This window comes from Hypomesus nipponensis, chromosome 11 (assembly GCF_054491055.1).
Source record: "Hypomesus nipponensis isolate SF chromosome 11, ASM5449105v1, whole genome shotgun sequence".
In the NCBI taxonomy this organism is placed as follows: Eukaryota; Metazoa; Chordata; class Actinopteri; order Osmeriformes; family Osmeridae; genus Hypomesus; species Hypomesus nipponensis.
Window position 1 is genome coordinate 22,076,135 of NC_140371.1, and position 27,672 is coordinate 22,103,806.

General features: G+C 52.4%; 1 protein-coding gene across 1 annotated transcript; it reads left to right on the forward strand.

The window, feature by feature from the left end:
• On the forward strand, nucleotides 1-27,487 carry jag1b (jagged canonical Notch ligand 1b). The gene is made up of 26 exons (XM_084709288.1): nucleotides 1-330; nucleotides 546-851; nucleotides 7,763-7,814; nucleotides 11,232-11,483; nucleotides 11,713-11,773; nucleotides 13,667-13,797; nucleotides 14,277-14,396; nucleotides 15,260-15,373; nucleotides 15,499-15,612; nucleotides 15,863-15,976; nucleotides 16,665-16,711; nucleotides 17,154-17,327; nucleotides 17,743-17,893; nucleotides 18,610-18,774; nucleotides 18,879-18,992; nucleotides 19,793-19,906; nucleotides 20,147-20,260; nucleotides 20,492-20,608; nucleotides 22,391-22,418; nucleotides 23,000-23,085; nucleotides 23,621-23,734; nucleotides 23,822-23,931; nucleotides 24,084-24,326; nucleotides 24,531-24,662; nucleotides 24,905-25,052; nucleotides 25,540-27,487. The coding sequence occupies exons 1-26, from the start codon at nucleotides 259-261 to the stop codon at nucleotides 26,004-26,006; spliced, it is 3,660 nt and encodes a 1,219-aa protein (XP_084565414.1). The 5' UTR covers nucleotides 1-258; the 3' UTR covers nucleotides 26,007-27,487.
• Nucleotides 27,488-27,672: the final 185 nt, after the last annotated feature.

Sequence of the window (27,672 nt, forward strand, 5' to 3'; positions counted from 1 at the left end):
GTCGTGGACACAGCACGCGTATGGCTAGCGCGTAGACTTTTTGTTGTACTGAAGTGCAAAGGAAGGATAAAAACAGGAAGAAACTTCGCTGTAAACTAAGGACATTATAGGAAACTGTCTCCTATGCATAGGAAATCTGTGCTCAGTTGAGAAAGTGCCTTTCTCTACTGGTGCATGTTTAAATCGGAGGAGAACATTAGTGCCGTGAGTCGGCCAGACAACTGATTTCAAAGCTAGCGGCAACACCAGAGCGGAGGCATGATTTTGAGACGGAGTTTGGCCGTTGCCGTTATCAGCCTTCATGCTTTTTTACTTAGCTTTCTCATCAAGGTACGTGTAAAACTCCGGAGGATATTTCACTACAATCTCCAGGATGCCCTCTGAAACCAGATATCCATTTGGCCATGCATTGAAACTTTTATTTTGCGGATGCACTGGCTGTTTTTCTCGTTGGCTGTTATGTTGTTAATGTGTAGTTAATTCCTGGTAATACTTTGCTCCGTTTATTTTTTCTTTTATTGAAGGTTTGATTTGTTTTCCAACAGGTGTCGGATGCATCGGGGCAATTCGAATTGCAGATCATATCGATGCAAAACCTGAATGGAGAGTTGCTTAACGGCCAATGCTGCGACGGGTCTCGGAACACGGCGGATCGAAAATGCACGAGGGATGAATGTGATACCTTTTTCAAAGTGTGCCTGAAGGAATACCAGTCCAGAGTGTCCGCTGCCGGGCCGTGCAGTTTTGGAACTGGATCTACGCCCGTATTGGGAGGGAATACATTTTCTTTGAAGAGTACAGCGAGGAATGAAAGATCCAGGATAGTTTTGCCGTTCAGTTTCGCCTGGCCGGTAAGATCAGTTCTATACTAGACAGTAGACACTGCGCTTAAAAACTATCAAAGAGCGCGTTCAAAATGCAGTATAACATCGTAAAAAAAGCCTTGCCACGTGCTTCCTTGGAAACGTTAAAGCTGTTGTATTTATTGCCATTACTGACAATCTTCCGTTGAAATGGCAAGAGAAAACATATTGAGGGTCGCATTGTTGAAACCGCAAGGGATAACCAAGCTTGTACGGTGCTCTGAGCACTACCCCCGTGTCTCCCTCATTAGCTAGTTACCCAGGTGCGGGGAGTGGAATTAGACGGTGACATGTTTTTGTTGAGTTTGAAGTCCAAATTGCATGGTTGGACAAACGAAGATGAATTACTCAGTCGATTCTATTCGATTTTGGGAATTCTATTGACCTTGTATATGCCTACTTGCAACTCGTAGATAACGGTGCATTATCTTCGTTCTTGCTTGTTTACGGAAAGTTTGAGACAGAATAAATGCCCCCACGTAAAACAACGAGAGAAAACATCTCTTGTAGTAATGGGCCATGAACCACCCATGCTGTCCAGGTGTGCAAGTATTCTGCAGACAACAAATGAGGGTAACGTCTAATTCAGTACGGGCTATCATATACATAATTACACAGTGGGGGTTCTCCTTTCTAAAAATCGTAGCTCTACAATTTGGCACGTAAAGTGGTAGTTCTTCTTGGGGAATGCACTGTGTAATAGGCCGGGAGTCTTTTTAATGGTCGAATTCAGAGCAACTGGACACAGGAACGTACTGATTCACCCCGAGCTTGTCTATTCTACCGAAGTTCTCTCTGCGTGGTTGATGGATGAAACGCACATCCTTTGGCATGCATGGTTCCAATTTACATTATTGTCTATTTTTAAACTCAACCTGAATGAAAGTCCCTCTTCAAAATCGTAGTTGCCTGCACACGGCTGATAATTTCTGGGTGAAAAAAAACCCGTTGACGTCGGATGTTTAAGCAGCAAATCTCAGTGTACGGTTTGCAATCTGAGAATGTATGAGGACTGGCTAGACTGCATGATAAATGCCAATTACGCACCATTTACAACCACGGACTTGTGTTAGTTCTATTCAAGCTGCAGGGCTAAATTTATCGTCTTTAGAGATGCGTGTCTCTGATGTCTGGTACATCAGACTGTGTCACTGTACCCGAGGGGAACTCCGGTCGTTAGCGAGGTTCATAATAGGTCTACTGTACAGAAGAACTGCGGTCCTCTCTTCCTCTTCTCGTGCTGTAGGCCTACTTCAGTGCGCATTAACAATTACCCAGGACTGGCTGGTCCCATCACGCTGTACTTAGCAAAAAGTGATTGGCTGTTGTGGACAGATGGTGATGGGGCTGTAGGGTGCTACTGGTTCATAAAGGTTCTCTGGTTTTGGCATCCCCTCTCCTGTGCTGCCTGGACCTGGCCTCTTATCATGGCCTCTTGTCCTGGCCTCTTGTCCTGGCCTCTTGTCCTGGCCTCTTGTCCTGGCCTCTTGTCCTGGCCTCTTGTCCTGGCCTCCGGGCTTTGTGTAAGTCACGCTCGGTTGGAGAACAGGCATTTCATGTCTTTAACCTTGCCACCCACAGCAACCGCTGCACTTAATGAGGCTCCAACACATGTGCTCTGACCAGGTAGGACAGCAGCCAGACAGGCTGGAGAACACTGTGCCTGGTCCTGGAGGACACAGTTGTGATGCACTGTAGACTATAAACATCACAGTACCCAGCCGTACTCCTGCTCCCCAGACAGAGGCAGGCTCTCTCAGCTTATCAAGCAGGGACAATAGTGTGCCCTCTGTGACTACACTGAGGATTACAGAGCATAATGGAGCCTGTCCATATATAATGGCAGAGCAGGCAACAGGAAGCAGGGATGAGCCAGCAGGGATGAGCTCTGCTCTCAGACGCAGCCTGCCCTTCCTGCTCTGTGTGGCCTAGCCCTCTCACAACACTCACTCACTCTGACCAGAGAGGCAGGGGCCGAGGCAGGGTCAAGGCAGGGGCAGGGGCAGGGGCAGGGGCAGGGGCAGGGGCAGGGGCAGGGCAGGGGCAGGGGCAGAGGCAGGGGCAGGGACAGAGGCAGGACAGTACATACCCATGTGTACCCCCCCCCCCCAACGCAGAAATGAGGGATCAAAAGCCAAGTCGGGTTAAAGACAGTGATGAAAGAGTGCTCCAGAGATGCCACTCATGATAGGATGACGGGAGGTTCATTGCTCTCTGTGGTCAAACACTAATTTACACAATGAATCACTGGGAAAATAACATTTATTTGAACAAGGTTTGCTGGTTAGCTCTACGTGGATTGATGTCTCTCACTGTTTTAGGAGGGTAAACGGCGAGATGTCCTTGCCGGAGGAGGGTTTACGGTTGTTCCCAAATCTGTGAGGAGCTCTGTACCTGCGTAGAGACACCACTACACCTCTGGCAGGGCTCTCACATCGATCTGCCCTCGCCTAGCGTGTCTCTTATCTTCCTTTTATCTTATCTCTCATCTTTCCTCTCTTCCTCTCCCTTTAAGGTCTTATCTCTTGTCTTCCCTCTTCCTCTCCCTTTTACTCTGTTCTCAGCCACACTTCAACCACCCCTGGGTTTCTAACCCCAGATCTGTTTCTCTCAGTCATGTTCTGTGGTTTTCTCTAAATAGGGAGTCTTTTTTAGTTTGTCCCTCCCTTCTTTCTCTACCTCCGTGTTTCTCATGGGCTGTGCAGTGCTCCAGGCATCAGCGTGATTGATGACTAGCAGGAGAGGTCGGGGGCAGGGGGGTTGGGGTTGGGGGGGTCAGGTGAGCGTGTCACAGCCGACCTTGAGAGAAAGCACTGCTAGGTGGCAGCTGGTGGAGTAATGACATGTTTACTTTATATAGTCTGCTCTGATGTGGCAGTTAAGTGCAAAGAACTCAAGGGAAAGAAAGTTTTTTTTTTTTTTTTTTCTCTTTTTCTCTGAGTGCTTTAGTTTCTCGTCCTGTTAGTTGTGTTATTTGATGGTAAGATTCAATAATTAATGATTTTTGTTATGCATTCCCAGGGAGATACCCATGTAAATGTGTGTGTTGTCAGAGAAGGTGACCTGTCAGGTGTTGTAACCACCCTGGGCCTCACAGAGCCAGTAAACAGTCCAGGGAAGATTCCAGTGTTACGACGTCTGACAGAGTAAAACCCCAGTTTATTCTGGACCCTTGGGCTGGGCTGTGATGTGGTGTGACTGATGGGGATTAGAAAGCTGGAGTGCTGCTGCGTTGGCTGGCCAGAGAGGTGTGCCTGTTATCTGAGTTGGTTCGTCCTTATCACCTCCTCAAGTGTCCAGAGAAAATCACCGTCGAGGGTTAGCATGGATCTCGTGCTCCTATCTCCAACTCCTGTTTCGATAAAGATCTCACGGCAAACACCCCTGTTCCTTCCATCAAGGCAGTCCCTGTGCCGCCTTTGAAGACGATTGTGAAAGTTTAATTTTCGTGACACGGCCTGAGTTTTATGGTAAACAGGGTGTGTGTGTGTACTTTAGTAGTTTGGTGATTAGCCAGATCAGCTGGGCTTGATACTGTTGTTTGTGGCTTATTGTAACAGATACAGTCTCGGTCAACTTAACCTACTTGTTCATCCATTGTTTTTTGTCCTCAGAAAGGACCAGACAGAGTTTCGACTCCTCTCGAAGCCCGTAGCGGGCCTAGCCTGTTCGTCCTCAAACTGTAGAACTAGACTGTTGTATATAAGTGACAGGCATCTAAAGAATGCCCAAGCCTTGAGGTTTTAGAAAACGATTGTATTAAGTCATTTCATTCCGAAGGAGTATTCCCATGCTTGTGTAAGGTAGGGCGTGAAGTCATCGCCCTGAGTAGACTTTTCTTCTTCAGGGTTCAGCTCTGATAGGCTGATTTGAGCTATTTTATCAGACGTGTTGTCTGGCCAGTCTGCAGATAGGGAGACACACGGCTGCTTGTGTTAGAGTTGGGCCCGTGTGTGTGTGTGTGTGTGCCCTGAGTGTGTCTGTGCCCTGTGTGTGTGTGTGTCTGTGGCCTGTGTGTGTGTGTGTGCCCTGAGTGTGTGTCTGTGTCCTGTGTGTGTGTCTGTGCCCTGTGTGTGTTTGGGTACTGTGTGGTGAGTGTGTCTATGCCCTGTGTGTTTGGGTACTGTGTGGTGAGTGTGTCTGTGCCCTGTGTGTTTGGGTACTGTGTGGTGAGTGTGTCTGTGCCCTGTGTGTGTTTGGGTACTGTGTGGTGAGTGTGTCTGTGCCCTGTGTGTTTGGGTACTGTGTGGTGAGTGTAGGTCAAAGAGAAGTCAGCTGTGAGCCTGGGAAAAGTGAAGCTGGCGGCTGTAGGTATTCTAGCTGATAACCAGGAGAGTTATGGGGTGTTAGGAGCGGGGGTATGTAGTATCTCACTTTCTGGAAGAAATATGCAAGTGCCATAGTGTAATGCACAAGAAGAGGAAGAGGTATGGAACTCATTTTTTGATCAAGACTCAAGTGATAAGTGGGTTTAAAGTGGATGTTTCGAAACACACTGGAATGTGTGCAAACTCTCGGCATGTCATGACAAACGCTTTGCTGATAAAAAGCATACACTGTTTTATGTTCACAGAACTGGCCATTCAGAAATGGTTATTGTGATGAAAACGTTTTGTTTAATGGCATGTTCTGCCATTAGTCATTGCAGGCTTTTTTCACATTTGTTCATCGGTTGCCTGTGAACGTTGGGTTTTTGTTGTCTTGAGTGTGAGGGTTTTGGCGAGGAGATCAGTACAAGCTGCGAGGTTGCTAGCTAACAGTGTTGCAAAAAATCTCACCAGAAGTCGCTATTGGCTCTCATATATGATGTCAACCTTTTAGATGTGTAGATGTACTTCTGTGTTGTTGTAGCGGCTTTTACAACACAGAAGTGAAATACAAATAGCCTACTTTTATAAACACTGGCAACGCTAGCCCACAAAGAAAGACAAACGGGATGTCATCCTCAAATCAGTAAAAGGTTATTTAGCTGCTGCTCAACGAAAAGGGAGATTGTCAAAGTGGCGGAAAGTCTTCAGATTCGACGCTAGCGTCGATAAGATTTTGTTGTCGCTAGGAAAGGGGAAAGTTGCAAAATATAGTGCCAAAGTTGCTAAATTGGCAACAATTGGGTTGCTTGGATCAAGACACCCAAACCAGGTTTTCAGGTGAAGTCTTGGCTTTGATCATTGGGGGGTGAACCAGCCGCGAATATACTGCTGTGGTCACTGGGGGATCGTTTACCCAACAGCGTAGAACAGAGGACCATCTGAGATCAAGTTGGGTAGTTATTGAAGTCCACCACTCTCCAACATGTTGAAGTATGCTTTTATACGAGTGGTGTTTACATAATCGTTGGAAGCGGATCAGATTGTTGACTGACGAAATGAACACCAGTCTTCTGACGACTGAGGCACGGTATCCTAAGCCTTGAGAGGTGCAGGACTGAGTGGTTGTTAAGCTTTTTATACGTTTAGTCCCCAGAGCAGGAGTGTTTAGTCTGAGGGGGACTAGTGATTGGTGGCCGTTGGGTCATTTCAGTAGAGAGAGCTGGCTAAGCTGTGACATAGGCATTCTAAAATGCCTTCAGGCTACGCTGCCAGGAAGGAGTGTCAATGTAACAAGTACGTGCTGCTGGTGGCTGCTTGAGCTTTGTAAGTAGTTTTCACACACACACACACACACACACACACACACACACACTGTGTCCAGGAGTCCAGGACTGTGGCATAGGGAGGTGTGTAAGGGGATACCGGTGTGAGCCATGCTAACCCTTAGCCAGACAAAGTGTTTGAGGAGTGCTGAAATGACGACTGCTCTTCCAGAGATCTGAATGAGGGACACACTCAGCTGGCCTCTCAGAGCTCTCTCTCGCTTGTATCTCTTTGTCTCTCTGTCTCTCTCTCTCACTTGTATCTCTTTGTCTCTCTGTCTCTCTCTCTCACTTGTATCTCTTTGTCTCTCTCTCTCACTTGTATCTGTTTGTCTCTCTTTGTCTCTCTCTCTCACTTGTATCTCTTTGTCTCTCTGTCTCTCTCTCTCACTTGTATCTCTTTGTCTCTCTCTCTCACTTGTATCTCTTTGTCTCTCTTTGTCTCTCTCTCTCGCTTGTATCTCTTTGTTTCTCTCTCTCTTTGTCTCTCCTTCCTCTCCCTCTCTTTCTCACACTTCTTGTCGTCTCATTCAGACATCATAGGGAGGCTGTATACGCCTCCCTGCCCCAGCCCTGCCTCACTGCCCCAGCCCTGCCTCACTGCCCCAGCCCTGCCTCCCTGCCCCAGCTCTGCCTCCCTGCCCTAGCCCTGCCTCTTTGCCCTTTCTGTCTCTCTTTGTCTCTCAATCTCTGTGTCTCTTTGTTTCTCAATCTGGTCCACTGTCCCAGACTCCCAGCCCTGACTCTCTGTCCCAGCCCTGCCTTTCTGCTTCAGCCCTGTCTCAGTGCCCCAACCCTGCCTCTGTCCCAGCCCTGCCTCTCTGGTCCTGCCCTGTCTCACTGTCCAGAGGCAGACGGCCTCTTACCAGGGGGCGTCAGACCAGACCAGATCAGACCCTGGTCTGCACGGCTCTAATCCCTGAAGTCCCTGGAACAACTAGCTACTTAGCCCCTCTTAATCAGATCAGAGGCACTATTGTTGTAACATCTACCAATACCAGGCTCTGGATTACATCTTGTTTGAGATGAATGACACACAGGCATAGGACACGGTGTGAAGTGTGTGGGTGTGCGGAGGGTTGTGTGTGTCCAGACCTTTGCCTGAAAAGAGACAACTGGCTCCTTTCATTGGGATGTAGGGACGGTCCCTGTATCTTGCATTGACCATCACATGAGCGTTGCTATCTGTGTTCAGTAGCCTTGCAGGGTGGGTGTTGTAGTTCTGGTGGGTAACCATGGTAACTATGTCTCTCCTTGTCTTCCTCAGAGGTCGTACACGTTAATAGTGGAAGCCTTGGACTTCAATAACAACACCAGTGGTGAGTATCTGTCTTCCTGTCTGTTTCTTTCTTTTCCTGCTGTAGTCCTCTCTCTCTCTCTCTCCCCCTTCACTCCATCTCATTAACTCTCTCTCTCTCTCTCTCCCCCTTCACTCCATCTCATTAACTCTCTCTCTCTCTCTCTCTCCCCCCCCCCTCTCTCATGTTAACCTTTGGGGGTTAGTGTGTTGGAGGCCAAGAATGGAAGTTTATTTTTCCTGAACCGCCTGCCCCCTCCCACACAGCCTGGGGAGTGTGTGTGTGTGTGTGTGTGTGTGTGTGTGTGTGTGTGTGTGTGTGTGTGTGTGTGTGTGTGTGTGTGTGTGTGTGTGTGTGTGTGTGTGTGTGTGTGTGTGTGTGTGTGTGTGTGTGTGTGTGTGTGTGTGTGTGTGTGTGTGTGTGTGTGTGTGTGTGTGTGTGTGTGTGTGTGTGTGTGTGCGCGCGCAGGGAGTGTGTTGACAGGTGCGTGTGACAGGACAGGGAAGAGGAAGCAGAAGGGAGTACAGTAGTAAACTGTGTGTGTGTGTGTGTGTGTGAGGGTGTGTATGGGGGGGGGGAGTATGAGGAGAAAGAGAGGGGTATGTCTAGATAGACTTGGGGCAGAGGGGGTCGTGAGGGCCCCATGCTGCCCTTATGAAAATGTTTTCATTAGTCTGATGACTGATGGCAGGTGCTACCAGCCTGGGGGAGGGTTACACTGCCTCACTGTCACACAGACAGGAAGCACGAGGCTCATCCACAACCTGGATCCAGCCAGCCAGCCAGCCAGCCAAGGGACTGAAACATTACCCCAGCTGTAGCTATATGTTACAGAGCTGCTCTGCTTGTCATCAGGCTGGTCAGTGCCTGGGAGGGTTAGGAGGAAGCAAACCATTACAGCCTCTCTGTCATTATCATGCGGTGAATATATGACCATAGCTTCACATTAGAGGTTTTCAGAGTAGAGACCAGAACGTGGAGGAATACTTTCAATACTGCCAGGGCTACACCTTCACCCTGGTTGTGAGCTTCTGGGACTCCAGATGGTCGGTGGTCATGTTGGCTATACGGTGGAGACCCCAGTGGAAGATATTCTGCACCTCTCTGTGCTCGTCTTAGCAGGTCTGGGGTCAGTGGGGCCCAGGCCCTGTCTCTTGTTTGCTGTCCCCCAGAGAGCTGTTAGGGCCCAGGTGTAAAAAGCCTCCTGATTGTACTGGAGTTGGATGAGCCCAGCTGAGCTAGCCTGGTTTTTTAGCATGATTAGCATAAGGTCCACAGGGCTAGCCTAGCCTGTTAGCATGAACTCCACCTGGGTAGCCTAGCCTGTTGGCATGAGGGTCACAAAGGCTGTATCCATTCTCCCAACAGTTGACACAGACCAAAGGTAGCAGATTTCTGCACAGTGACACCATTTGAACCCTGACATTGAATAACACATAGTTTTTTTTCCCCTGTCATTCATTTTTTTTATTTTAAGAGGATTACTAGGAATTAGGGTTCAAAGTTTCTCATTTTTTTTTTTTTTGTAACACATATTTCCCATGTTTTTTCTCACACTTACAGTGAGAGGAGAAGAGGGGAGAGGGAAAACAAGGAATCCCAAAACAGAGCATAATAAAGTAGAGCACAGTAGCGTACATTAAGGTCCCCATCAATGATATGTCCAAACGTTTTTTTTGTCTAACATTTAAAAATATATATATTTTAGAACCGTTAGAATACATTTTTTTCTACGTTTTTTTTCAAAAAGATCTTTTCAACCTTTAGAAATAAACTTTTTTCGAAAATAGATGTATATCGTTTTTTCCCAACTTGTTACTTCTGCACTCTCAGGTAGCGTTCACTTCCAGATCAGTTTAGTTTGTTCTTGGAAAAGGCCAACGCTCTGTGTGTTATAAATCTCTGTGTCTGTCCCCCCCTGACTCTGGCCTCTGGCCCGTGTGTCTGCCAGCTTTAAAGCTCCAGGGTGTGATTGATGCCCAGCCCCCATGTGGGCCTGGATCCCCCAGAGGGGCCTGGATCCCCACGCAGCAAGTAGCAAGGATGTGCCACTGCAGACTGGCTGCAAGCTCATACCCAGTAGAGAAATGCTGCGGCTAAACTCTGGATTCCAGAGTGTTGTGAAATGTGGCCGGACGCTGTGATTTCAGCATGTGCTCCACACATCTAACCTGGTGGAGGAGAGCTGGAGGGGGGGTTAGAGGAGAGCTGGAGGGGGAGTTAGAGGAGAGCTGGAGGGGGGGGGTTTGGGTTTGGGGGCCTGGAAGAGCGCTATGTCTGATAATGTTTACTTCTTCTTCTTCTTCATTGTCTTCAGGGAATATTTAGACACCGGGTAGGGAATGGAATGTGCGTGAGAGCATAAGTTGGAGTGTGTGTGTGTGTGTGTGTGTGTGTGTGTGTGTGTGTGCGTGTGTGCGTGTGTGTGTGTGTGCGTGTGTGCGTGTGCGTATATAGGTTGAAGGTAACGGAGTATCTGCTCTGTGTGTGTGTGTCTGTCTGTCTGTGTGTGTGTGTGTGTGTGCCTACTGCTTGGAGGTTAGTTTCTCTCTGTTTGCGCAGCATTTCTCTGTGTTTGCTCTGCAAGTGAAGCTCATTACAGCCAGACCCTCTCACCGTCCTGATTCACTATGACATCGCCTGGACTGGTAGTAGGCTCTCTCTGAGAGGGGAGAAGGAGTGAGAGGAGCGTGGGGGGGGAGGAGCGAGGGGGGAGAGGAGCGAGGGGGGGAGAGGAGCGAGGGGGAGAGGAGCGAGGGGGGAGGACCAACTATTGTAATCGTCACTCTAAAACTAAGGGTTAGGTTCTTGTCACGTGCGTGAGGAACTGTGGAGAAGTGCGTACTGGGCGCTGGCAGGTTTCCCACCAGTGACTGTGGCCTGGGGCTCTTCTGGCTGTGGCCTGGGGCTCTTCTGGCTGGGGCCTGGGGCTCTTCTGGCTGTGGCCTGGGGCTCTTCTGGCTGTCGTTTCTGCAGCCTGTGGCTGGGGCCTTGCTCAGGGAGACGGAGAGGGCAGCATGTGAGGGCAGCAATACCCTGAAGCTGTAAACCTGGGAGACCAGCTCTCAGCTGAGGCAAGAGAGAGAAAGCCAGAGGGAGAGCGTGAGAAAAAGGAGAGGCCACGAGACAAGCTTACATTTTTTCTCCCACATTTCCTCTCACAGTTTCCTCCTGTTCTGCTCTGTCTTTCTTAACGACACACAATAAAGTGTGTATGTGTGTGCATGCATTTAAATTTAATATACGTGGTTTTCTGCAAGGTATTGTGTTATGAAATGTTAGATGTAAAATGTCCTTAAAAACAAAGAAAAAAAGTGGTTGCCTTTCCCAGTACGCAATAATACTAAAGACTACGATGATAAATTAACTCCATCATCATAAGTGCTGTGGTAGATGTGAAAATGACCCTCGTGTTAACCCTCTGCCGTCTTGAAACAGACATGCAGGTGATTGAGAAGGGTTACCACTCAGGCATGATCAACCCCAGCTTCAACTGGCAGAAGCTCACCCACAACGGCCCCATTGGCCAGCTCGAGTACCACGTCCGAGTCAGCTGTGACGAGCACTACTATGGCTTCGGCTGCAACAAGTTCTGCCGACCTCGCGACGAGTTCTTTGGACACTACACCTGCGACTACAACGGGAACAAGACGTGTCTGGAGGGCTGGGCCGGGCTAGACTGCAACACAGGTACACTGACGGGGGGCGGGGCCTGGGGGCGGGGCCTGGGGGTGGGGTGGGGTGCGGGGCTCTGGGGAGAGGGGGAAGGGGGAGGGGGCATGTCAGGGGGTGAGGGGGTTTAGAAACCCTGGAGCTGACCTATAAGCTGTGCCAAGAGATCTGATGTTCAGACAGTTAAAACCTGCTAATCTCATCTGCTCTTTCTCTCTCCTGTCTTTACTCTCTCCTCCACGGCCAGCTATCTGTCGACAAGGCTGCAGCACTGAACACGGGTCCTGTAAGGAGCCGGGAGACTGCAAGTAAGTGTTATCCTCCTCTGAACTGTCTTTACCGTCTATCGAGAGTACGACTGTGATTTAGGGTTCCGAAAGACGCCATTTCTTTATGAGTTGGAAGAGTAGCTGCCAGGGCGAGCTGGCGTTGCCAGCCAGAGGCCTGTGGTGCTGGGTGTTCTCTGTCGTGTTGGGAGAGGGGGCCTGATACGCCTGTCTGTGTCTGTGTTGCTTCCCTTCTGGCCAAGAGACCAATCAGAACCAGGTCTCTCCTCAGTCCTGAGACCAGCCTTCTGGAGGGAGGAGGAGGAGGAGGGGCCCTGCTTCTTTCTCTGACCAGGCAGGCTTCTAGTCGGGCGTGTGTTAATCTTGGACAAGCCGCAAAGCGCTGTGTTTGTGTAGCTAATGGTTTCCTAATGCTGTTTATGAACGCAGCCTGAAGGGGAAACCGTGTGATCAGGGCCCTTTGAGCTGCTCTGAGCTGGTCACTAAACAGCTCTTCCTTCTCTTTCTCCTCCCCAACTTCTCTCCTCTTCCTCTTCCTCTTCCTCGCTTCCTCCTCATTCTCCTCCGCTCTTCTCCTCTCTTTCCTCCTCCTCCTGTCGTCTTACATGACAAGACCCAGCGGTCTGTGTTGTGGTTTGGCTGTGCTCCAAGCACTTTGCTGATCAGGTTTGTTCTTTAAGTCAACTGTGTTGTTTTCTCAGGCTGCGACATGAGCAGCTTTCTTCTGGAAGTTGGCGTGTCTGTTAACCGATGGCTTAACTGCCTGGAACCCTGCTCTCTGCAGGTGTGGCCACACCGCCGTCTCCTTCGCAGGGTTCCTGCCTTTGTTTTGATCCTCTCTGCCAGTAGATTAACTAGACAAACTTCAGCCACTCCATATTTACCCAGCGAGCTGTTTTCCCATGATAGAGCTTTGTGACTGTGTGACTGCGTGACAGCGGGAGGAGGTGCAGGCAGGGGACACAGGCAGACCCCAGGACTCTGACCCAGAGTCAGGACATGCTCACCAGCTGGTGGACACCCCCTCCCCCTGGACACATCTGTCAAAGCCCTCTTATCCACCCGCTCGATCGAAACTGGTTGGAAACGGTTCAAACCAGACAGGCAGAGGACCCTCCCTCCCTCCCTCCTCCAGACAGTCTGTTGGGGTCGTGAGCGCTGGTCTGCCCCTGTGATGTCATACTGGTCTGCTTCTCCTAGGGAGGCTAAACACTCTTTAAGAACGGCCCTGTGATGTCATACTGGGGTGGACCACAGCGTCAGCTCAGCGCTGTGGAGAGGATGCCCTGGGCAGGCCCGGTCCCTGGGCAGGCCCGGTCCCTGGGCAGGCCCGGTCCCTGGGCAGGCCCGGTCCCTGGTGCGGCACCTCCAGCCCGCCAGCCCCAGTGTTGTGACACACAGTGTCTAGCCGCATGCTAATGTTAGCCAGGCTAAAGGTCCCATTGGAACCGTAATATACGGTTTTGTTTTCCGTTGGTGGAGCGCTGAAATAGTTCTCGCCTGGGTATTGTTGAAAAGCTGTTGTGTAAACTTGTTTTACCCACTTGAGATTCATTTGTGGTTTTAAAAGACAGGGTTGTGAAGACTTTGAGGATTTTGAACGTTGCACTGGTTTCCTGTCCTCCTTCCCTCATGGCTGTCCTGGTTTGGAGCTGTTGAGTTTGTCTTGGGCATTTTCATGGATTAAGTTGTAGTCCAGATTAGAGGTTGCATCAGTAGGTGTGTGGCGAGAATAGTTCTGAGTGTTTCGGCTGGTGTGAACAGACATAGAAAAGTATTTCTCAGCCACATCACAAAGTAACCACATCTCAGCTACCAGGCACTGTGAACAAAACAAAAATACTAAAGTGCAAGAATAACATCTTGATTACTTGTGTGTGTGTGTGTGTGTGTGTGTGTGTGTGTGCCCCTCAGGTGTCTGTATGGCTGGCAGGGTCAGTACTGTGACAAGTGCATCCCTCACCCCGGCTGTGTTCATGGTACCTGCCTGGAACCCTGGCAGTGCCTCTGTGACACCAACTGGGGAGGACACCTCTGTGACAAGGGTACGTCGCTGTCTTCATCTCCCTCTTCTCCTCCTCTCTCCTCCTCCTCCTCCTCCTCCTCCTCTCTCCTCTCTTCCTCCTCTCTTCCTCCTCCTCTCCTCTCCTCCTCCTCCTCCTCCTCTCTCCTCTCTTCCTCCTCTCTTCCTCCTCCTCTCCTCTCCTCCTCTCTCCTCTCCTCCTCCTCCTCCTCTCTCCTCTCTTCCTCCTCTCTTCCTCCTCCTCTCCTCTCCTCCTCTCTCCTCTCCTCTCCTCCTCTCTCCTCTCCTCTTCTCCTCCTCTCCTCCTCTCCTCCTCCTCTCCTCTCTCCTCTCCTCCTCCTCTCCTCTCTCCTCTCCTCCTCTCTCCTCTCCTCTTCTCCTCCTCTCCTCCTCTCCTCTCTCCCTCCTCCTCTCCTCTCTCCTCTCCTCCTCTCTCCTCTCCTCTTCCTCCTCCTCTCTTCCTCCTCTCTTCCCAGACCTGAACTCCTCCTCTCCTTCCAGATCTGAACTTCTGTGCAACCCACCAGCCGTGTCTGAATGCAGGGACATGCAGCAACACGGGGCCTGACAAGTACCAGTGTTCCTGTGCCGAGGGCTACTCTGGAGTCAACTGTGAGAGGGGTACGTGTCTGCCTCCCACACAGGACCTGTTCCTGGTTAGAGTCACTTGGGGGTCTTGGTGACCAGGCTGAGGCGGGCACCAGGAGGGGGGACAAGGCCCGGGCGTTTCCCCGGCTGTTTCCCCCGGCCGTTTCCCCCAGGGCGAGGCATGCTCTCCCAGGTGCTGGGTCTTCCCTCTCTGCAGACGGTCCAGCTGGGCGTGACGCTGCAGGCCTGCTGCTGCTGGGAACACTTATCACAGAGACGACCCCTCGTCCTCGCGCTGCTGACAGCTTAACTGCAGCCATGTCAGGTGGAGGCTTCTCTCCTGACAGGAGGGCCAGAGGAGGCCCCGTACCCTAGACCTCTCTCCCCTCTTCACAGACAGCCCTCAGCTGCTCTGCTCTCCTCCTGCTCAGTCAGGGTTCTGCTCAGTTAAAGTTCTGCTCAGTTTGGGGTCTAGTCAATCAGTTATCCTTGGATTAGGAGTCGCTCCGACTTTACACAGACACAAAGAGCGGTAAACTGGGCTCCTCTCTCGTGCTCTCAGTCTCCCGCCTCTCCTCTCATCTCGTGCCGCCTCTCTAGAGAAGAATGAGGCGGGGGAGGGGGGCAGTCACGGTGCATTGGTCGGGTCAACTTACCATGAAAGATGATTTCCTGGTGGTGTGGTCTGCTGGGCAGTTAATGAGAGGGAGACGGGGGAGGAGGGGGGGGGAGGGGGGGGGGGGGCACCTCGCCCCCAGAGATTAGGGAGGCAGTTAGGGTGGTCCTAGACTCGCCCAAATCTCTCTGAGGTGTTAAAAGGATAGTGTGACCTCTCTCAAAGGTCTGTGTGTGTGTGTGTGTGTGTGTGTGTCTAAACCTGTGTGTTCGTCCCCTAGCGGAGCATGCCTGTTTGTCTGACCCCTGCTCTAACGGAGGGAGCTGCTCTGAGACCAGTCAGGGATACGAGTGTCAGTGTAGACCTGGCTGGAGCGGACCGTCCTGCAGCACCAGTACGACTCCTCCCTCTCTCTCTCTCTCTCTCACACACACACACACACACACCAGTACATGTTCTCCTCACACACACACCCACTCCTACCTCTGTCACGGTTGGTGATGTTGTTTCCTGTTGCAGATGTGAACGAGTGTGCTCCAAACCCCTGTAACCATGGAGGCACCTGCCAGGACCTGGTCAACAGCTACAGGTGTATCTGTCCCCCACAGTGGATGGGCAAGACCTGTCTGATAGGTGAGCCCTGTCTCTGTCTGTCTGTCTGTCTCTATGTCTGTCTGTCTGTTTGTCTGTCTGGCTGTCTTTATGTCTGTCTCCATCTCTCTGTTTGTCTCTCTCTGTCTGCACCCCCCTCTGTCTCTCTCTGTCTCTCTCTGTCTGTCTTTCCCCCCCTCTCTCTCTCCTACTCTTTTTCTGTCTCCCCCCCTTATTCTGTCTCTCTCTCTGGTTGCTACTTGCTGAGGTAACCTCCTGTCTCTCTCTGCAGATGCCAATGAGTGCGACAGCAAGCCCTGCGTCAATGCCAACTCCTGCCGCAACCTGATTGGTGGATACTTCTGCGAGTGCATCCCTGGTTGGACGGGGCAAAACTGTGACATCAGTGAGTCCATGATCTTCAACTGTAAAAGAAACAGCTGTGTGCTTCCTCTCTCTTTCTCTGTCCCTCCCTCCTTACCGCTCTCTCCTCTCTTTCCTTCTCACTCTTTCTCACTTTCCTCCCCCCTCTCGTTCTGTTTTCCTCAGTGAGCAGTCTAACTCTTAATTCCAGCATGTAGGGTGCTAGCTAATAGCACAAGAGCAGCCTTGTCTCCACTGTAAACGATCCTCCTCTATCATCACTAGTCCTCTGTGTGGCCATGGCTGAGGTGATTAGCGCTGGCTGAAAATGAACCCTCGCTAGTTTCGTTTGGCGTAGGAACAGCACGGATTGCCCAATTCTGTGGTTGAGTTCTACAGCAGAATCAGAACAGGACTGCATGTTTTCTTGCTGTTGGTGCTTTGCTGTTCACCTCATACAGGGCCTCTGACGTGTGTGTGTGTGTGTGTGTGTGTGTGTGTGTGTGTGTGTGTGTGTGTGTGTGTGTGTGTGTGTGTGTGTGTGTGTGTGTGTGTGTGTGTGTGTGTGTGTGTGTGTGTGTGTGTGTGTGTGTGTGTGTGTGTGTGTGTGTGTGTGTGTGTGTGTGTGTGTGTGTGTGTGTGTGTGTGTGTGTGTGTGTGTGTGTGTGTGACTACAGGATATGTAGTGATTAAGGACCGTATTGAGAACACGTCTTTGTTTTGCTGTTTAGATATTAACGACTGCAAGGACCAGTGCCAGAATGGAGGAACCTGCAAGGTATGTTCTTGTTTACTAAACTGTGCTGTTGTTATTGTTGTTGTTTACTAAACTGTGCTGTTGTTGTTGTGGCTGCTGCTTGTTGGTGTGTTTTTGGTTGTCCTCTCAGAGCTTACAGTGGTTTTATAAATAGCTGTTGCAAACTGCTTTCTCCAAGGCAATACACTGGAGCAGTTGTGGAATTCCTTTATGAAATCAAATCTGGGGCTACTGAGTTCGCTCTGAGAGGGAGGAAAACACAAGGTCCTTGACCACAGTAGATTGAATTACCACAAACATTATTGTCTTGAGATGGTGCCAGGAAAAAGTGTGGAAGCGATGGTGGAGCTGTGATAATGTTCCTTAAAACTGTTCCTCCCTAAACGCTCTCTGCTGTCTGTTCTGTTCTCGCCTCTCACAAGTAACTATTCTGACTGACTGACTGTGTGTGTGTGTCCTGCAGGACCTGGTGAACAGCTACCGGTGTGCGTGCCCCCCTGGCTATGCTGGGGAGCACTGTGAGAGGGACGTGGACGAGTGTGCCTGCTCCCCCTGTCTGAACGGGGGACGCTGTCAGGACCAGGTCAACGGCTTCCACTGTCTCTGTCTGGCTGGCTTCTCAGGGACCTTCTGCCAGGTGAGGAGCCTCATCCCCACCCTTCCCCCCATCCTCACCCCCCTCCCAGGCCCACCCTTCCCCCCATCCTCACCCCCCTCCCAGGCCCACCCTTCCCCCCACCCTCACCCCCCTCCCAGGCCCACCCTTCCCCCCATCCTCACCCCCCTCCCAGGCCCACCCTACCCCCCATCCTCACCCCCCTCCCAGGCCCACCCTTCCCCCCATCCTCACCCCCCTCCCAGGCCCACCCTTCCCCCCATCCTCACCCCCCTCCCAGGCCCACCCTTCCCCCCATCCTCACCCCCCTCCCAGGCCCACCCTAACCCCCAGGCGCTCCAGGGAGAGCCATGTGGGCCGCGCTCTGGCTAGTGTAGCTAAAACCGTGTCACATATCATATTGTAAGTTCCTGTGTTCCGTCCGGTTGTTCTCCAGCTGGATGTGGACTATTGCCTCCCCCGGCCCTGTCAGAACGGAGCGGCCTGCTTTAACCTGGCCTCAGACTACTACTGCTCCTGTCCTGACGACTACGAGGGGAAGAACTGCTCCCACCTCAAAGACCACTGTCGCACCACTGCCTGCAAAGGTGACACACAGTCTCTCTCTCTCTGTCTCTCTCTGTCTCTCTTTCTCTCTGTCTCTCAGTCTCTCTCTCCTTGTCCTCTCTGTGTCTCTCTCCTTGTCCTCTCTGTCAGAACGTCTATAAAGTTATTTGGGTTGCGTGCCAGTGTGCTGAGTAAGTCTAGGCCTTTAGCCTCGACCACACGTTTCCCACAGGAGAGAGAGGGAGGGAGGGACATAGAGAGGGGAGGGGGAGAGAGAGGGAGCTGGAGGGACATAGAGAGGGGAGGGGGAGAGAGAGAGAGAGAGAGACTCTGTTCCATGCTCTGTCTTCATGTCCAAGGTGCCCCCTGTCAAGAGTTTCCAACAACTCTCCCTCCTCCCCCTCTCTCTCCCCTCCTCTCTCCTGGATATGTGGCTCGTCGCTGACAGAGCTGGCAGCTCTGTGTGGGCTCCTAACGGTGTGGCTGCCTCCGTTTCCTCCCCTGCATGACTGTGCACATTCTGCCTGCGCAGGAGACCAACCACAGAGCCAGATAGCATGGCTACGATCCTCTGGCCTGGTGCCAGCAGTCTGAAGCCCCGCCCTCACCAGATCAGACAGGGGGATAAGGGGAATTTTTGCGTGGGGTGAAAGCAGAACGGTTCCTCTCGTTGTTTCTGCCCACGAGAGGATCAGCTAAGACCACTTCCTGTTTCTGTCCTGGGGGCGTGTCCTGACGAGTCCTCTCCCCTCCACAGTGATTGACAGCTGCACGGTGTCCGTGGCTTCCAACAGCACGCCGGGGGGCGAGCGCTACATCTCCTCCAACGTGTGCGGGCCCCACGGAACGTGCCGCAGCCAGGCGGCGGGGCAGTTCAGCTGCGAGTGTCAGGAGGGCTTCAGAGGGACCTACTGCCACGAGAGTAAGACGCACACGGACACACACGCACACACGGACACACGCACACACGGACACACGCACACGGACACACGCACAGCAGGATTAATGCGCTGTGTTTCTCCCCAGACATCAACGACTGTGAGAGCAACCCGTGTGGTAATGGGGGGACGTGTATCGACAAGATCAGCGTGTACCAGTGTATCTGTGGAGACGGCTGGGAGGGAGACCACTGTGAGATCAGTACGTCCTCTCTGCCTGTCCTACACCCTCAAACCACACCCTCACCTACACCCTCAAACCACATCCCCACACCCTCACCTACACCCTGAAACCACACCCTCACCTACACCCTCAAACCACACCCTCACCTACACCCTCAAATCACACCCCCACACCCTCACCTACACCCTGAAACCACACCCTCACCTACACCCTCAAACCACACCCTCACCTACACCCTCAAATCACACCCCCACACCCTCACCTACACCCTGAAACCACACCCTCACCTACACCCTCAAACCACACCCTCACCTACACCCTCAAATCACACCCCCACACCCTCACCTACACCCTGAAACCACACCCTCACCTACACCCTCAAACCACACCCACACCTACACCCTGAAACCACACCCTCACCTACACCCTCAAATCACACCCTCACCTACACCCTGAAACCACACCCTCACCTACACCCTCAAACCACACCCTCACCTACACCCTCAAATCACACCCCCACACCCTCACCTACACCCTGAAACCACACCCTCACCTACACCCTCAAACCACACCCTCACCTACACCCTCAAATCACACCCCCACACCCTCACCTACACCCTGAAACCACACCCTCACCTACACCCTCAAACCACACCCTCACCTACACCCTCAAATCACACCCCCACACCCTCACCTACACCCTGAAACCACACCCTCACCTACACCCTGAAACCACACCCTCACCTACACCCTCAAACCACACCCACACCCCAACACCCTCTCTGTGTGTGTAAACCCCTCTCTCCTCTCTCCACCAGACATCGATGACTGCAGCACCAGCCCCTGCCACAACGGAGGGACATGTAGGGACCTGGTGACAGACTTCTTCTGCGACTGCAAGAACGGCTGGAAGGGGAAGACCTGCCACTCTCGTAAGATCCTCCTCTCCTCTTCCCCTCCTCCCCTCCTCTCCTCCCCTCCCTCCCTCCCTCCCTCCCTCCCTCCCTCCCTCCCTCCCTCCCTCCCTCCCTCCCTCCCTCCCTCCCTCTGGGGTGTGTCTGTGCAGGCTCTTGGTATGAGCTTGTGGGTGTATCTGATTACCCAACCGTGTGTTTGTGTTAAGACTAAGTGTGTGTGTGTGTGTGTGTGTGTGTGTGTGTGTGTGTCTCCAGGTGAGAGCCAGTGTGATGAGGCCACCTGTAACAACGGAGCGACGTGTCATGACGAGGGAGACACCTTCCAGTGTCGCTGTTCACCTGGCTGGGAGGGAGCTACCTGTAACATAGGTAACACACACACACACACACAGATACAAATGCACACACACACACACTTTGCGGTGTAGAGACATGCTTCATTATCCCGGGCACATCTCATCTCTCTCTCCTCATCTCTCTCTCCTCTTATCTCTCTCTCCTCTCATCTCTCTCTCCTCTCATCTCTCCTCCTCTCATCTCTCTCTCTCCTCATCTCTCTCTCCTCTCATCTCTCTTCTGTCCTCTCTCTCTCCTTTCCAGCCAAGAACTCTAGCTGCCTCCCCAACCCGTGTGAGAACGGAGGTACGTGTGTGGTGAGGGCCGACTGGTTCACCTGCGTCTGCAAGGAGGGCTGGGAGGGCCCAACCTGCTCCCAGAGTGAGTACTGCAGGAGGGGGAGGGGGATTGGGATCCTGTGGTCGTAGCTGGAGATATCTGTGACTTCCTCTACTCCTCTCTCCTCTCTCATTTTCTGTCTCTCTCTTCCTCTCTCTCCCTCTCCTCCTCTCCTCCTCTCTCTCCCTCTCCTCCTCTCTCTCCCTCTCCTCTCTCTCCCTCTCCTCCTCTCTCTCCCTCTCCTCCTGCCCTCCTGTATGAGGAGGAGAGGTTCACACCCAAAGTGTGTCAGAGCTTTGTCTCTCTACCTTTGACTCTACCTCTCTTTCATCGCATTCTCAATTTTCTCCTGTTCTTTCATCTTTCCCCTTCCTTGTCTCCCCCCCTCCCCCTCTCTGTCTCCCTTTCACCCTGACTGGACGCTGCAGGCTGTGGCTGGCAATAGGAGGGGTGGGGGGGGGTGAAGAGAGTGGAGACAGATGTTCTCTCCCCTTATCCCCCCCACTCTTTCTTTCCCTCTCGTCTTTCTCTCCTCGGTCTCACGCTCTCTATCTCTCCCTACTTATCCTTCCCTCCTCTGTCTCGTTCCTGTCCTGCCAGCAGGCAGCCCTCTATCTGCCCCTGGCGTCTCGACCATCCCAGCGCTCCACAACACCTCTTCCCCAACAGTAACCACAGCAGATGTAGTCAGGACTGGGGAGGAGAGGGGGAGAGCTGGGGCAGGAGAGGGGGAGGAGAGGGGGAGGAGAGGGGGAGGAGAGGGGGAGAGCTGGGGCAGGAGAGGGGCAGGAGAGGGGCAGGAGAGGGGGAGGAGAGGGGGAGGAGAGGGGCAGGAGAGGGGGAGAGCTGGGGGAGGAGAGGGGGAGGAGAGGGGCAGGAGAGGGGCAGGAGAGGGGCAGGAGAGGGGCAGGAGAGGGGCAGGAGAGGGGGAGGAGAGGGGCAGGAGAGGGGCAGGAGAGGGGGAGAGCTGGGGGAGGAGAGGGGGAGGAGAGGGGCAGGAGAGGGGCAGGAGAGGGGCAGGAGAGGGGGAGGAGAGGGGGAGGAGAGGGGGAGGAGAGGGGCAGGAGAGGGGCAGGAGAGGGGCAGGAGAGGGGCAGGAGAGGGGCAGGAGAGGTGGAGAGCTGGGGCAGGAGAGGGGGAGGAGAGGGGGAGGAGAGGGGGAGGAGAGGGGCAGGAGAGGGGGAGGAGAGGTGGAGGAGAAGGGGAGAGCTGGGGCAGGAGAGGGGCAGGAGAGGGGGAGGAGAGGGGGAGGAGAAGGGGAGAGCTGGGGCAGGAGAAGGGGAGAGCTGGGGGAGGGGAGGGGGAGGAGAGGTGGAGAGCTGGGGCAGGAGAGGGGGAGGAGAGGGGCAGGAGAGGGGGAGGAGAGGTGGAGAGCTGGGGCAGGAGAAGGGGAGAGCTGGGGGAGGGGAGGGGGAGGAGAGGGGGAGGAGAGGGGCAGGAGAGGGGGAGGAGAGGGGGAGAGCTGGGGCAGGAGAGGGGGAGGAGAGGGGGAGGAGAGGGGCAGGAGAGGGGGAGGAGAGGTGGAGAGCTGGGGCAGGAGAAGGGGAGAGCTGGGGGAGGGGAGGGGGAGAGCTCGGGGAGGAGGCAGAGAAGCTGGAAGTCATTTGCAGGGTGATGGGCTGCAGCCTTGTTTGCTGGGTGTAGTTAATATGGTGTCGTTAATAAGGCAGAGTAATCAGGCAGGCTGGAGCCCAGGTCTGTAACAGAACACACCTCCACACACGCAAGCTCCAACCTGCTCTACTGTCAGCTCACATGCGTGTGAAAAATAACACGCTTTTCTTTTGATTTCCCTCTCTGTCTCTCTGTCTGTTTCTCTCTCAGATACCAACGACTGCAGTCCCCACCCATGGTAAGTGGAGGCCAAACATTTTTCTGAAGTCAAGCAGAACTAAAGAAGGTGCTGGTGTCTCACCTAAAGGGCCTCTACGTGTGTGTCTGTGTGTGTGTGTGTGTCTCTACATGTGTGTGTGTGTCTCTACGTGTGTGTGTGTGTGTGTGTCTCAACGTGTGTGTGTGTGTGTGTATGTGTGTGTGTGCGCTGGGAACCACAGGGATACGCCCTTGCCTGTCATTCCGAGGGAGCAGTCAGTGATTGGCTCAGGTCTCCTGTTGTTAACCACACTTCACTGGAGCATGCTGGGAAACGCTCTCATACCAATCCATTAAAAAACCAATAGGCCAAATTGCCCTGACCATTTTTTTGTATTTATTATCCGTTGTTTTGAGGGGAATTCCAGTGTTAAATCCTGCAGTGTGATGTTTAGCAGGGCAGCTAGCATGCCTGTCTGTGTCGAGGGATCATAATTGACTTGCAGTGTTCTAATGATGAACTGAGCCTGACCCTCCCTCCCTCCCTCCTCCCCTCCCCTCTCTCCCCCTCCCCCCTCTCTCCTCCCCTCTCTCCTCCTCCCCTCCCCTCTCTCCCTGCAGCTACAACAGTGGCACGTGTGTGGATGGGGATAACTGGTATCGGTGTGAGTGCTCTCCTGGTTTCGCTGGTCCAGACTGCAGGATCAGTGAGTATTAGTCCCTTTCTCTCCCCTGATCCCAGCTGAACTCTGGGACTAGGGACACACCCACATCAAGGTCTAGCCGGCCAATCATCTGTGCCCCGGGAGGGTGGGGGTAGGGGGGGGGGTCTGTGCCTAGCCTGCCACTCTGCCGGCCTCTGCTGTTCTTCCCCAGGGGGAATCAAACCCGCCTGGCCGACAGCTAATCAGCCGTGCTCTTCGACACTGATTACTGCGATTGTTTTCCCTCTTAAAGGCTTTCAGATGGCCGCATTCCTCCCTTCAGGAACGCTTTGTTCTGGAGTCCAGCCTTCAGCTCCTGCTTAGCTGCTAATGATGCTGGGCTTGACTCTGGAGCTGCATGGGGAGGCTGGGTGGAAAGCATGAACGTGTGTGTGTAAACCGGCGCTCCAAAGGCACACGCGGTTTTCTTTTGCCTGATTAGATAATGGGATTGAAGTTAGATTTTTAGATGCGGTATACGAGACCTTGCCTTGACCCCTGACCCTGTCCTGACCTCTGACCTCTGTTGTCCCGTCAGATATAAACGAGTGCCAGTCGTCCCCTTGTGCTCCCGGCTCCACCTGTCTGGACGAGATCAACGCCTACCGCTGCCTCTGTCCCCCCAACAAGACTGGAACCCACTGTCAGGAGGGTGCGTATATATATACACACACACACACACACAGAGACAAGGTCTCCCAGCTGACGGTTGTCTCTCTGTGTGTGTGTGTGTGTGTAGCGGTGAGAAGACCTTGCTCTGCTAGCGGCAGACTCAGTGCAGACGGGACCCGCTGGGATGAGGACTGTAACAGCTGCTTCTGCTCCCACGGCCAGGTGCTCTGCACCAAGGTACGTCACCTCCACAGAGAGACAAAGGTGGACCTGCCTGCCTGGGGGTGGGTGTGTGTGTGTGTGTAGCTTGTGTGTGTCTAGCTGGTGCTGGTGTGTGTGTGTGTGTTGACCTGCCTGTGTCTTACGCCCTGTGTTCCCCCTCCCTCCAGATGGGGTGTGGTCCAAAGTCCTGCCGGGTCAACGCTAAAGGTCGCGGTGTCTGTCCTTCGGGCCAGAGCTGCGTGCCGGTCAGAGAGGAGCTGTGCTTCGTGGGCTCCTGCCTGGGTCAGGGGGAGTGCTGGCCCCCCCACACTGGCCCACCCACACCCCCCCTCAGGTGCCACCCCGCCTCCGGTTACCAAGACAACTGCTCCAACATCACCTTCACCTTCAACAAGGAGACCATGACCAGGGTAAGACACCCCCTCCCAGACAGACAGACACTGACAGACAGACAGACGCCATCCGACGAGCGTGACTGGAGACAGAGAAGCATTCCTCTGTGTGGTCACAACCCACCAGAGTAGCTCAGGGGGAAATCTCCGGAACAGGACAGCTCTGAACATTTATAATAATCTCTCCCTCTCCTCCTCCCCCCCTCCCTCCTCTCTGTCCAGGGCCTCACAGTTGAGCATGTCTGTAAGGAGCTGAGGCATCTGTACGTGTTGAAGAACCTCTCGTCTGAGTATTCCGTCTCCATGACCTGTGATCCCTCCACGACAGCCAGCAACAAGATCCATGTGTGCCTGGTGAGTCCCCCTCCTCCCCCCTGCCCGGGCTCACAGCTCTGCAGGATCTCAGGGCTGCAGGACTAAAGACCAACACTGAAAGCGTGTGAGAATGACAGGCTGGTACAGAGTGTCTGTGCTGCGGAGTGTCTGTGCTGCAGAGTGTCTGTGCTGCGGAGTGTCTGTGCTGCAGTGTGCTCTGTGTTTGCTCTGCAGTCTGTGGAGGAGTAGAGGGGTGATGTGTGTGCGTGTTTGCTCTGCAGTCTGTGGAGGAGCAGAGAGACGGCAGGAGCCCCATCAAGGAGTTGACTGAGCGGCTCATCGACCTGGGCAAGCGGGACGGGAACAGCAGCATCATCACGGCCATCGCTGAGGTCCGCGTGCAGAAGAGACCTGGACCCAGCAAGACAGGTAGGAGCAGCCTGGGGGGGCAGGGGGGAGGGAGATAAGAGGGCCTCTCTTACTGTGACTGACTCAGAACACACCTCAGGGCTGTTCTCAGACCTGACTGAGAGCCAGGGTCTAGATCAGGAAACTGCAGTCAGGGCAGCAGCCGGTCAGGGCAGCAGCCGGTCAGGGCAGCAGCCGGTCAGGGCAGCAGCCAGTCAGGGAAGCTGGATTGTGGTTAAGGAAACGGGAGTGACACTACCGTTTATCACCGTGGTGACAGCCGTCTGGTCGGCCAGCCAGGCTGAAGGCTGACCTTCCTCTGTCAGAAGGTCGTGCTGCAGGTGACAGGGACCTGGGGGCTCTGCAGTCAGCAGCAGCAGAAACCATCAGTCATGAGCACTGACACTGATCTGGCGAAGGCTCGTGGAACAGGATTAACGCAGTTATGTAGTCAGAGGGTCTGGTACGCGTGTGTCCCCAGTGTGTGATGGCTGTCTCGTGTCCCCAGACTTCCTGATCCCGCTGGTCAGCTGTGTCGTCATCGTCGTGTGGATCCTCGTCCTCGTCTCCGTCTTCCTGTGGTGTGTGCGTCGTCGCCGGAAACAGAGCAGCCACGGAAACGTGTCGACCGCGGCGACGGAGGACAACACGACCAACAATGTCCGCGAGCAGCTCAACCAGATCAAGAACCCCATCGAGAAGCATGGCAGCCTGGCGGCGCTGGGCAAGGGCTACGAGGACAAAAACACCCTCAGCGCCAAAACAAGGACGCACCTCCCTGAGGGGGACGAGGAGGACAGACGGCTGCAGAAGGGACGCTTCACCAAGCAGCCGGCGTACACGCTGGTGGAGAAGGAGGAGCAGACGACCCTGTCCCGCTCCTCTCCCCCCAAACACCCAAACTGGACTAACAAGCAGGACAACAGGGCCGTGGAGAACACACCCAGCTCCAACAGGATGGAGTACATCGTATAGCAGGCAGCCGCGTTGCTGTGCAACCAGGCCCCTCGCCCTCGCAGATGTTCGTGTCGGGGAATCGCAGGAACATTCTGGGATTCGTGTTCTTTAACTGTTGTCCTATTCTTGACCCCCAGTGGTTGTTGTTCACAGATTCCCTGTGTTAATTTAACTTTTGACAAGCTGGCTTACACTGGCGGAGTAGGTTGCTTTGGTTGGCTGAAGAACTGGGAGCTGTGTTTCACATTTCACAGCTAAACTAGTTTCCTGTGCCCCTACAACATGCATTTCAATTGCGTTTTTTTTGTTTTGTTTTTCATTTGGTTGGACCCTCTCCCCCCCCCCATATTTTGGTTTTGGGGTGCCTGTTATTTCAAGTAGTCTTAAGTGTTATTTTATTTAGGCAAAATGTAAGAATAAAATCTGAAGCTTTAGTGCAGTATTTTTAGCTTTACATAGTTTGTGTACCACTAGCTCAGTCTGGGGAAGGGCCTGTTCAGATTTAGACCACAGCAACCATCAGAAAATTAGAAAAACTTTATTATTTATTATTGTTTTCTCTTGGGAGGGTGGGGTCGATGACAGCAGTTGCTGCCAATATGAAGAATTTAAGTGTCAATCTAGAACATGTAGATATGTACATTTTTTTTGTATTAATCATTGTGTATATTTGATTTATTAACTTAATAATCAAGAGCCTTAAGATATCATTCCTTTTTTTATTTATATGTCTAGATTTCGAAGGTTTTGATAGCTTTGGAAGCTTACTGTTTCTTTTGGATGACATTTTATTTTTTTCAAAAATGCCAAACTTCAAAGAAGAAAAAGTATGGGCACTTTACGCCCAAGAGAAATGTTTCTTTTCATTTGTTTTAATTATTTTAAATATAATTTCAGAATCCCTTTCAACAGAATCCATCTTGCCAAGACATTACAATTAAGTCAAGTTAGGTAGAGTACAAAACCAAACAAGGATAAATGCTGCTCCGAGTCTCAATGTTATGGCAGACATATTGCTTGCCACAGATAAACAAACTATTAAGGGAACTAAAACCATGTTTAAAAGCTCATAAAGAAACCCACAAACTTGTGAGAAAGTTAAATGGCCAAAGCTGCCAACTCAGATGGCACTTCACACAAACCAACGTGTCCAGAATCTTCTGCTCTAGTCAGCGTACTGTCAGAAGCTAGACCATGAACACTTGAACAGTAGGAGGTGAAGACCACACTGTAGAACCACATCACACTGCTTTGAATTAGGTCTTTCTTTCTGTGCATTTTCTTTAAATTAAGGCTCTTAAAAAAAAAAAAAAGACAAACATGTTATCTCATTTGTTCCACTTTTGAGATCTTGGCAACATTGTCCCCTTTTGACTCTTTGTGTAATGAACTTGAGAATTATTTGTGTTGATTTGACAATATTTTGTTTTGAAAGTCATATTTATTAAATGTTTTGTACGAAAAGAGAAATTAAACTGACATTGTGGCCTTCTGTGGAAGAGTCTGTTGAGTGAGTCAGAGCATATGAGGGTTTGACAGATCTCAGACGCTGATGCCTCGAACAGGACGTTTCATCCACCGCGTTCTAAAGACCGACATTGTGACAGAAAAACCTCCTGGTGCTGGGAGGCAGTAGGTGTGGGGTAGGAGGCAGTAGGTGTGGGGGAGGAGGAGTGTGAGGGGT